Source organism: Mauremys mutica, chromosome 10 (assembly GCF_020497125.1).
Source record: "Mauremys mutica isolate MM-2020 ecotype Southern chromosome 10, ASM2049712v1, whole genome shotgun sequence".
Classification (NCBI taxonomy): domain Eukaryota; kingdom Metazoa; phylum Chordata; order Testudines; family Geoemydidae; genus Mauremys; species Mauremys mutica.
Genome location: NC_059081.1, coordinates 18391741 through 18403520, shown reverse-complemented (window position 1 = coordinate 18403520; position 11780 = coordinate 18391741). Strand labels below are relative to the sequence as shown.

Sequence of the window (11780 nt, the reverse complement as noted above, 5' to 3'; positions counted from 1 at the left end):
TGAAAGCTTGGCTTTCACCAACAGAAATTGACCCAGTAAAAGATATGACCTCACCCACCATATTTTTCTAATATTCTGGAACCAACAGGGCTACAGCAACACTGCATACAAACCAGATTTTCTCCCTTTTGGTGATGCCTTCCAACTGCATGCTGCAATTCAGGGGGCGAGGAAGGATTTTGTCTTGTGTGATGTATGTGAGTCCGTGGCTGCTACAGTCCATAACTCTGAGAGATGGAGCTAGAAAGGGAAATTACCACACGGACTTGAGCTGGGAGCAAAGCCGGACTAGAGCCAGCAGAGAATACGCAGGGCGGGGCAGGATGAACACCAGCCATACAGCAAGAGCTTCGTTAGGCCAAACGCAGACACTCGAAACTCCAATTTCACTTGATCATTGCCTGCTAGGTTCACTCCCTCTGGGGCACCTGGCATTGGCCACTGTCGGTAGACAGATCCTGGGGCTAGGTGGACCTTTGGTCTGAGCCAGTATGGCCGTTCTTATTTAAACTGGACTCGCGTGCTAACCAGCCCGCCCAGTCTTGGGGGGCGGGGAAGGAGAAGCAGCCACGGCACCAAACAGCTGGGCACAACCGCCATTTCTGGCCTCAGCTGGGCACTAGCACCTGCAGCGGACGGAAGCACCTGGCTTTGCCTCAGCGCGAGCTATTCCCCAGGTACCGGCCTGCGCGAAGGGTACAGAGGCGGTGGCTGGGGCTGCGGGGCGTCCGCCCGCCCGCGGGGAGCGCAGACTGGCCCGGGGGGGGCTGCTGGACAAGGCCGCAGCTAGTGCCGGGGGTGGGGGCTGATGGTCCCCAGTCTCCCGGGGGCGGGAGGAGCTGAGCGAGAGGAGATGCTAGCTGGGGAGGGGAGGGAAGGCCGCGAGCGGGCTCCGCACTTCTCGCGAGAGAACAGAACTCTCTGAGAGGATACGGCCGCAGGTAGATGTTCTCCCGTTGCTGACAGCCGCTCTCGCGAGCGTTGTGTGCCCGGAAGCATTGCGGCCACGCGGCAGAGCGGACTGAGTAGTGTGTGCGGCTAGAGCCGAGGAGTGGGGGTGGGGAGCGGGTTCGCCACGTCCTGTACGGGAGCCGCCAAGGGACAGAAGCTGCTGCAGGATCCGGCCAGATGCCCAGCGCCGCCCGCAAGAGCCAGGAACGCGACCGAGCGAGCATGGAGCCGCCGCCTGCTGATGTGGGTCCGGGCGGTGTGAGGGAAAAGGCACCGGGTCCGGGGGGCTGGGCCGCCCGTCCCTGGAGGGGTGCTCGGGCTGCCGTGAGGGACGGGGGCACTGCCCACCCCGGGAGGCCTTCGGGGGCTGCTGGCTGCAGAGGCGGCCCTGGGGAGGGGAGGCAGGTGTCCCTAAGGTTCCCCCCCAGGGCAGGGAGCGGGGAGCCAGTGCCCACACCACGGAGATGGCTTCGTGCTCGCGTCCCGCTCCCCCGGGCTCCCAGAGGAACTGTGCCCAGCCTCGGGAGTTGGCCTGTCACAGGGGCTCCTCCCCCCGCTCTCCCCCCCCAAGGGGGCAGCTGCACCTCTGTTTGGAGATCTCTGTGTTTATACGGCCCTTCTCAGTCTAGTGTCTGAGCTCCCAACGAACGACTGGCTTTTTATCCTTCGTGGGGTTGTGTCATAGGAGTGTGTACTACCGGGGTCCTCACACGAGCAATGAGAAACACTCCAGTTATTCTCATGGGACAGTCAGGTACCAAATCAACACCTCAGTGTCCCCGCACCAAAATATGAGTTATGGCAGCATCCTGGTGGCCTGGGAAGCGTTTGTCTTACACTTTGAGATCACAGGTCAAAGCTGAGGAGTGGTAAGCCAAAGTCTTTTTGCATATAAAGAAAACATTACCTTAGACTACATCAGGGGTAGGCAACCTATGGCACGTGTGCTGATTTTCAGTGGCACTCACGCTGCCCGGGTCCTGGCCACTGGTCCAGAGGGCTCTGCATTTTAATTTAATTTTAAATGATGCTTCTTAAACATTTTAAAAACTGTATTTACTTTACATACAACAATAGTTTAGTTATATATTCTAGACTTCTAGAAAGAGACCTAAAAATGTTAAAATGCATTACTGGCACGCAAAACCTTAAATTAGAGTGAATAAATGAAGACTTGGCACACCACCTCTGAAAGGTTGCCAACCCCTGGGCTACATCTACTCTACACTTGAGGCTCTGAGATTGATCCTCCGGTGGTCGATTTAGTGGGTCTAATGAAGACCCACCAAATCGACAGCAGATCGCTCTCCAGTTGACCCCTGTGTTCTACCCCCCACGAAAAGTGTAAGGTAAGTTGCTGGGAGAAAGTCTCCCGTCGACCCCACCCCATCCTGCAGTGCAGACCCTGCGGTAACTCAACCTAAGGTGCATTGACTCCAGCTACATTGTTTACATAGTTGGAGTCGTGTAGCATAGGTCGACTTACTGCAGTAGTGTAGACATAGCCTTAATAATGGCATGTGGGACAAACATCAGTAACACGTACCCAGGGAGTGACTTGTTTAATTTTAAAATGTGAAAAAGGAACCCTTCATAATTAATTCTGGGCACAGATGGCTTCACTAAAAACAATAGAAACTGGTAAGCCTCTGTTAGCTGCAATTAAATGTACACAACTGCCAAAATATTCCAATAGAATAAGGAACTTGCCAAATCTGTTCACTTGTCAGGCACATGCCTGAGTAAACTGATGAACTTTACTTTGTTCCCTGGAGATCTGCAGATTTGGGCTCCAGGGGACTAAGAGGGAAAATGGATTCCAGGATTGGGATCCCTCTATTTATAATATCCTGTTCCCATGCATTTAATCTTGTAGCAGTTGTCAATGCTACATCAGCTCATCTTGGCTATCATAATAACACATAGGGAAGCTTATAGGAAATAATGCTATAATTATTTTAGATTACCCTGTTGTCCTGACATGGGCCAATTGACTATGCAATTATTTTTTACATGCTTTAGTATACATTTTTTTTGACACAAATAATTTTTGTTTGTCCCCTCCAACACCTTTTAGGATTATGCTAAGGAGAGATATGGCGTGTTACCACTGATTCAATCACAAGAGAAATCAGGTCAGTTACAAAAACAAAACAAACTTCTGAAACAATTAATACTATGTTGGATACTTGTGGTGCCAGTTTTGAACTAAAATACTTCTTTGCTAGACTGTTTTTCTGTCTCCCTTGTCACTACTTGTCTCCCTATCCATGTCCATTTATACTACTACATCACAGGTGTCAACAAAAAAAATTCATTCCAATTGTTACTCCAGAATTATTGCTTTGAAATGTTAAAGGCTCTGAAAGCATTTGCATTGATCTGCAAAGACAGGTGATGAAATATTAGACAATAAAATATGGATGTCACTCAGGCCAGACCTACACTTAAAATGTAGGTCAACATAACTACGACACTCGGGTATGAAAAAATCCAGTCCTGAGTGCTGAAGCTATGTTGGCCTAATCCTTGAGGTAGATGCAGCTAGCTTAATGGAAGAATGCTTCTGTCGACCTAGCTTCTATCACTCAGGGACATGGTGTTCCTACAGAAATAGAAAAATCCTTTCTGTTACTGAAGGCTTCATCTACCACAGGGTTATGTTTGCATAGCTACAGCGCCATAACTATGCTGCTATTGTCCATGCAGTGTGGACATGGCCTAATTTGTTAAAATGTTAATTCTTTAGCAGGGAAAGGTCCACAGATCCTCACGCTGCCTATTCAGCTTGTTTGCAGTACTGGAAGTAGAGACAGATCTTTCAGTCACTGAAGCAACCTAAATGTCCCTCAAAGAATCAAGAGTCTTTCTCTTTGTCTCCCACTGCAGGCTTGACTCTTTCTCAGGATTAAAATAAAATTGCCATGTACAATGTTACTGTTCTAAAACTGACTTAGTAAAATTTAAATTAGTTCAGCAAGTCCTAGGAAATGGAATAGCATTTGTTCCCTTGGTTTGGAGTAAGCACTCTGATGAGATATTGCAGCAGCTATCGAGCCATATAACTATATATGTACTTATGGCCCTCATCACAGTACATGAGCACCTAACAAACATGGATTTTTATTCTCACAACACCGCTGTGAAATAGGGAAGTATTCACATTTTACAGATTGGGTTCTGAAGTACAAAGAGACTAAGTTACTTGCCCAAGGTGTCACACAGTCTGTGACAGAATGAGGAATTGAACCCAGGTCTCCTGTGATCCAGCACCTTAACCACTGGACTAGTCTCGGCTCATAGCCTTAGATGCAAGAAACTATGGCAGAAAATAGTAAAACTTCAGGAAAAACCTGCCCCTTGTACACATCCTCCATAAAGGATTGTGTAAAGGGAGATCTTTGCCTCTTCTGCAGAGAGACCAAGACTTGGCAGTTGCTGCCTCTCCAAGAAAGTGATTGTGTGGGTTCTCCTCAGGGAAATGCAGAGCAAGGCAAACAAATGAGGAAGGGAGGAGAAAGAGCCACAGGAGTAGCAGCAAGCAGTGCCTCCCTAAAATGGATCAATGGCTACATCTACATTATGAGCTGGGAGGGTGAGTCCCAGCTTGTGTACACATGCTTGTGCAAGCTCTCATCTGAACTAGCACAATAAAAATAATACTGTAGCTGCAGCAGCACAGGCTAACCGTCCCATGTACAAGCCCGCCTGAAATCTATGGGTACGTACTGGGAGTGGCAAACCTATGCGGCTGCTGCTCTCAAGCCAGAGAATCCAAAGGCTGTAGGAAGCTGCTGGATACTACATCCATAGCCACTGCTGGTGGTTGCAGTTCTGCACAAACTATATGGGGCCACCGAAGGACAAGAAACTGACATATCAAGATATACTAACAAAGAAAAGCTGATACGTGTTTATGGGCCAACTCCATAAGGATTGCCCAAGCTGCTTTTCCTCCTGTGCCCTTCTCCTGGGGATGCTGACTACCCCAGCAAGCAGATCTGGTATTCCAGAGCTTCTTGGTTTGGAGATTTGCACCACAATAGAGTCCCAAGAGCAGCTCCCTCCTGCTAGTTTCAGACCTTCCACCAAGCAGCCTTGTGGACCTCCTTACCTTGGTAAGGCGCAGTACCCTTCTTTGCCTTTCAGGGAAGACCCTGCACCAGAGATCTCAAATCCAAAGAAACCCCAACAGAAATGCTGTGAAGGGGGAAAGTGCAGGAGCTATGGGAAATTCAATAGATTCTGCTTATTAGCAACCCCTTGGTTACTAGCAAAAAGTTGCCATTATGCAGCAGTTGCCAATAAGCAGAGGGCAGGTTTGTGGAAGTGCTGGGATGTGCCTTCCCTGGCTGGAGGCCCTTCAAAACTGCCTATGGATAGGGAACTAGAACCTTGATGCCCAGGCTTTCAGTGGGGAGGAGGGGTTGTGGGCAGGGCAGCAGCTGGGGAGCATGAGGGCAGGTCCCTCTACCTGCTGTAGGTCTGGAGGGAAGCTGTGAGCAGGGCAGCAGCGGTATGGGGTATTGTGCAGCTCCATGGGCCACCAGCACCCCTGCTCTCTGTGGAAAGCCCTGGCATCCAGGCTACAGCTTCTCTCTCTGCAGCTGTTCAGCTTACAGCCCCCCTCTCCTAGTATGCAACACTGGGACTCCAGCAGGGGCTCCCCCATTAAGTGGGGTACAGGTATCCCAGCCCCTTATTTCTGTGTTCTTGATGCGGGCAGATTTGTGGCATGTTCTAGCACTTCTTTCCCTGACTCTAGCTCTGCAAACCTGCCTGCATCTGGGTCATCCCCCCCCCCCCCTCCAAAAAAAAATAGAAAAAGAAAAAAAGTTCTCAGTATCAAGCATTGCCAGTGTCCAAATCCGTTCCACTTGGTATTGGAGGAGGTAGTCAGATCTGAGTGGGAAAGCCCCTCAAAACCAAAACAACTCACAGAAGAAGGTAGGAAACTCTATAATCACAAATCTAAGACCAAGGTAGATGCCACTTTCTCATTCTTAGTTAAGAATGTGGTAACATAGGAAGGGAGGCCTCTTACCAAAGGACTCCACTGACAGAAGAGTGGTCTTATTGCTTAAAGGAAATTATGAGTCTGGTTTGGCTGTAACAGCATCAGCAATATCTACCCCATGGTATCCTGCATGGATTCACAGTCTTGGAGGAACTACCACTCAAGACAAGAGAGCCCATAATTTGGGTGCTTCCTTCTTGAAAAAGTTTATAGTAACTGTTCTTCTCTGACGTCCATATGGACACTCCCCTTCTCAACCAGAGTCATGAATTACAACATGCTATATGTAGTCACATGTGGCTTTGCATGTGGAAAATCATCATAGAGGGTAAACAGCTTCTAGAAATTGTTTAGAAAATTATTGGGTAAAATAGTGGCAGAGACACCAACAGAAGCAAAGAAATAAAAAGAAAAGACAATGACTAGACAGCACAGGAAGAAATACAGACCATTCTGCAGAGAAACAGCAGACATAAGGGACAGATTGTCCTACTTTACTCGAGAAGAGATTGCAGACCTGTGATCCTAGATTTCCTATATGATCCTTCAGCGTGTGGCAAGAGCTGCAAACTCATCAATTTCCAGGTGGACTAAATGATGTATATTGAAGACATACAAACAATGGAATACGGTTCCTCTGTCATTAATTAGAACAAACTCCTTAAGATCAATAGCCATGTTCTTGCCCAAAAGAGTCTTACAGACACATCTGTAATGGGGCCATATGGTCATCAACCTATGGTTTGGTAGGATAGTGCCTGGTGCTGTAGTTCTTCAGTAGATGAGTTCAAGTAGGAAAAAAGAAAACTTTGTTTAGTTCATCAAAATTAACACCCTTACCCTCAGAAATTCTCTTACTTTTAAAATCACAGTCTGAGGATTTGTGGATTCTGCCTCACTGAAAAATAGGACATTTTGTATATGCTTATCTGAAAATGTTTTCTTCAGATTACAAGGTCCACAGAACCAACATGCCTGAGAAAAATTGGGATTTATAAGGAGAAACAATATTCGTTTAAAAGAAAAACAGTGGAAAAGTACTTTCTTGTCTACATGTTCAGCTGCTCAGATATTCTCACAAGTCCTTACAATTGTAGTTTGCTCTACGATATTCTCCCTACAGTTGAACCATGTCGTCACTTCCCTGCTAAAAGCTTTTGTACTTTAAAGAAAGTGTTTGGTGATCACTATGTGTCGGAAGGGCACAGTATAAAAACATCTAATTGTCTTAATATGGTAAACTGTGGAGTACTAATACTGTCTCTTCCTTGCCTCTCATTATGGATTAGTCTTTACACATCCTATTTGATCTCAGTGTGACATTGAATACTGTTGCTCATGCTATTTATCCAGCACACTCCTCTTTGAATACTTCCTTTCCACTGTCTCTCATTTCGCTTTTCCCTATGAAGTGCCTTTAGGTTTTTGTCAAGAACCAAAGAAATTGGCATCTCCTCCTGAGGGGGTGGTGTTATCTTTAACCTTGACTATCACCATTAGGTCAAGGCCTTTCTTTTTGTCTGTATTATCCATTGGCTTCTAACTCCGCACTAACTTCCCACTCTAAGTTTAGATTCTGAAACTGTTCACCTGGATAAAAAGTCCTTTTTGGCTTGTGTCTTTGGCTGTTTTTGACTGGGGTTTTTACTTAGCTCCCTTGACCCCAAACATATTTTTTCCCCATATTTCATGTGTCTAAGTTTGTTCATTATTTTGGAACATTACTAGAATACATCCTCAGTCACTTCCCAACTTGTTTAATGAAATTGCTTCTCCTTAAATTTAGTGGCATAAATTTTCAAAAGTGATTTTGAATACTTCAATTTTTTTAGTGCCCACATTTTGAGACATCTTAGTTGAGTAACCAAAATCATTAGTCACTTGACAATTAGCCCGAAAGGTACGGAATGATGCAGCCAATTTATTCTCCCAGTCTAGGAAACAGGACTATTATCCCACTATATTAATGGATTCCTATTTCTCCCCAAATCTAAGTAAAAATTGTTCTGCTACTTCACACAACATTTTCATAGGTATTCTTCCCTACTACACTGATCTCAAACCCATCTCCTCCTTCAATCATGGCCTGTTTGTAACTATAAATTCAGTCTCTCTTCTGCTAATGTTGGCAACCCTGCGGCTATTTGATGTTCTCATGTCCCATTAAATCATGTCTTTAGAATCTTTCCTGTCTGCTTCAGGCTATGATTGCTAATTAAACCCAATTGACTTTCCCTCCCTTTAGCCCATTTCCCTTTGCTGTAACTACTTGCATCTTTACAGCCTTTGAATTTCAGCTTTTTTTTACTCAACCTTCATAAGTCATCTTCCACTCTCTGCCTTTTATATTTATGCAGCACCATAGGAATATCGAAAGGCACAGACCCTGCCTCTAGGAATATACAATCTAAATTGGGCAAACACTGATAAAGACAAAGGTTTGGGGGAGGGAATGAAAGAGCTTGGTTTACAATGAAGATTGACTTGTACAGTTGATACAGCTTGTTTTATTGGTTAAATTTTTCCTTGTTTAGAATAAGGTCAGCCACAAGAGAAGCTGGAGTGGAGTTAGTGGATAATAAGTAATTTAATAGTGTGTTTTGAACAACAGGTGAGGATTTTTGTCACCCTAAAAGGAAGTGGCTGTTTTGGGTGTAGTGCACAGTATAGAAAAAAGGCATAGATGTACAAGTGGGAGGAAGAGACAGAAGGAACAACAAGGTGAAAAGAATGGGTACAGCTTAGGGAGTGAACAGGACAGTAGATAGAAATAAAGGTTGATGTGTAGGCAGAAGCAAAAAAGTGTAGCACCTTGAAGGTGAGGACTTGGAGCTTGAGTTTGATCTGGGAAAAGACAGCCATTAAAGGGACTCCTGGGAGAGGGGACATAGTTGGAACAGCATGAAGGGAGGATTGTTTTAGCTACAACTTCTTGGATGCCTTGAAGAGAGATGAGGGTCAGGGTTACAGTCATGCAAGGCAAGAACAAATCTTGGCATGAACAATCAGCATGTTAGCAGAGAGAGGATAGAAGAGTGAATTTTAGAAATGTTAGAGAAGCAACAATCTACAAAAGTAGCTGTGTTTACTTCTGGAAAAATAGTTTTCTTTATTCTCTCTTTGGAGCTTGTTTTATTACCCTTTCTATGTAAGGTGAAATAATTCAAATTCATTTTTAAACTATATAAAAATTCATAGCAAAATGTGAGTTGTCATGGACCATTGTGTACAGTAAACTTTTAGAAATGTTAATTTAATGCAGATTGCTGGTTAAGTCTAATGCATTAGAGATTTGTAAAAAGAGTGACATATCAGTCTGTCTTTATGTTAGCTCCTGGAAAAAGTTGTAGCTTTGAAACATTGTGATTTTAAATTAAGGTAATTCTAGTTCTGCCTAAATATCAAACTTTTAGAAGTGCTGGAAACTAGAGGTTGCATCATTTGCATATTTGCAATAGGAATATGCTGAAATTCAAAGATAGGGAATTGTTACTCGATAACACCCTTTCCAGCTGGGTAGATTTTTCCATCTGAGTCCTCTGTGTACTTTCGTTTTGTAGCTCTTTGTTTCTATGTGTTTATTATTTGCAAAGGAATGACTAGTTCTTTCCTATTTGGAGGAGTAGTGCTAATTGCAAAACAATTATGAATGTGTTGCTAACAGAATTTTAGGTGAAATGACATATGTTACCTAGAACTATCTTAATGTACTCATGTTGTAAAAAAGAAAAAAGAATTTTCCAGACCAAAAACTTAAATCCCAGAAATTAAATCCCAACCCAATAGAGAATAATACCATTGCAGGGCAAGTTGTGAAAGGTATTCAAAGGCAGAGAGGAGTTCAGAATGGCAGACAGTAACCTGGAGTGGCCAAGCGATGGGAGAGTTCTGATGGAAAGGGAAACTCGGAGTAGGGATGATCGGGTTTCTAGTTAGGGAAATTACATTTGGTATTTGGAAAAGGTGGATCCCACTGAATGGAGAATCCTAGAAGCAAGGATTGAGCTCTGTTACTTTAGATTTCCGGTATAACATATCTCTTGTGAAGATAAAACCATTATCCCTTTTAATGAGTAGTGGTTTTAACCACATATCAACTATGAATGATTAGATGTTATTGCTAGAATTTGTGGGTTATAAAAAGTTACTTATACTGTAACTGAACATTAGATACTGTTTAAAAATAAAAGTGAATGCTCAACATTATTCAGCAAAGTTACAGCCAAGAAATTAGGAAGAAGTACAATTGAGAAGACAGGTAGAAATAAAGCTATTCTCATGGAGTTACCGTATTAACTGTTTGCGGCAGTGTGAAATGTCAGTTGTCTGGTTAGTTAATCCCTTTAACTATCGATTTATTTTAAAAATATTTTCCCCAATACTTTAATATGCTGCTTTATGGGCCATATTCTGCCCTTGACTGACCACACACAATTCCCATTTATAGGAATTTAAAAAATAAATACATATGGTCTTTAGAGTTTTATGAGATGCACAGAGGCATGTAGTAAGTGAAGTTCTCATTCTTAACTGACTTTCCATTCTTCATTCCAAAGTAGTGATGGCTTAAAACTTAAAAGCAATATGCATTGCTTCCAAAATTGCACTTTAATCAAGACACTTAAACCATTGTCTTTATGAATCGTTAGACCATGTTAGTGAACACATTATGAAAGTCTAGTGTAGACAGTGCTCTGTATAACACATAGTAAGCTGGTAAAGCCTACGAGGACCTTGGACTTTTATAGTGTGTGTTAGCATATTTTCACTAACGTGATCTAACACCACATCCTTAAATCCTAATCTAGACAAAGCCTTAATTTTCAGAATGGCCTTTGGTTTTCCAGTGTCACTTCTTCATTCTTGGAATTTTTTCCTTTCTATTTCGCAGTCTCCATTTGGCTATAGTTAATATAACATGGCACTTCAGCACCAGCCCAAAGATGGTATACAAATTTCTAGGCTTGTAGGTTATGTCTGCACAGTCTGTGGGAGTGAACCTGGGTTGGCTAGAACTTAAAAAATAGCTGCTTTGAACGTGTGGTTTGCACTGTTGCTCCGGCTCTGAAGCCCACCCCCTCCTAAGCTCCACAGCCTGAGATGCAACTTCAAGGTGCTGTCTATAGAGCTATTTTTACAGTGCTAGCATGAGCCGTGCTAGCTCAAGTCTGTCAACCTAGGCTTGGAGGCTCACTCCCATGGGCTGTGTAGACATACTTTTAAAAATTCAGCCTCTTTGGATATTTAAGCACCTAAAGATGCAGAAACATGTCTAGTGGGGTTTTCAAAAGGACCAATGGATTTAACTCCCAAAGTATAATGTAGGAATTCTGACTCTAAGCAATCATTGTCAGACAAGTAAAAGACTGTATGTTACATAGAGATTTCACTTGCAAGGCATAAGCCCTGTTCTTCCACAGCACCCTGGACCGTATTTTTAAAGTGATTTAGGCCCTCCGTGTCAGTATTGAGTTATATAAGTTTGGGTTTGCTCATGTAGAATTTTTTATGGATCCATCCATAGCTCTGTAGTGTTTCTGGTTCATGCTTTTTTGCAAGTACACCTGCAAAATAATTTACCTGTTATAAGGTTTTATGTCTCCAAAGGGCTGTAAAAGCATTAATTAACAGAGTTTAGAAACTGATGTTCAGCATGACTTTCTACCTACACTACTTCTAATCTCTAAACTCATTTAGACCTTGTCCCCAATGACAATTACAAGTCAACCTGTAAACTAGCCTGAACCATCTTAAAGCTAGTTGATCAAAGCAATTCATGGCATGTTGCAAATGGGACTGGGGTGTTTTTAAT

The 11780-nt window shown here is 43.6% G+C and overlaps 1 protein-coding gene across 2 annotated transcripts in view; it reads left to right on the top strand.

Annotated features, from left to right (window-relative positions):
• The first annotated feature begins 541 nt into the window (after positions 1–541).
• DARS1 (aspartyl-tRNA synthetase 1) overlaps positions 542–11780 on the top strand; it is a 69996-nt gene continuing 58757 nt past the window's right edge. Inside the window, exons 1-2 of one of the 2 annotated variants that reach the window (XM_045032512.1) lie at positions 542–677; positions 3029–3086. Coding sequence is in view for 1 of the 2 variants with exons in the window: in XM_045032511.1 (XP_044888446.1) it covers positions 1129–1194; positions 3029–3086 (124 nt within the window). In the remaining variant the exon portion in view is untranslated. Of the gene's footprint in view, positions 678–956; positions 1195–3028; positions 3087–11780 lie in introns of those variants that run through there. The other variant, XM_045032511.1, reaches the window with a different exon arrangement.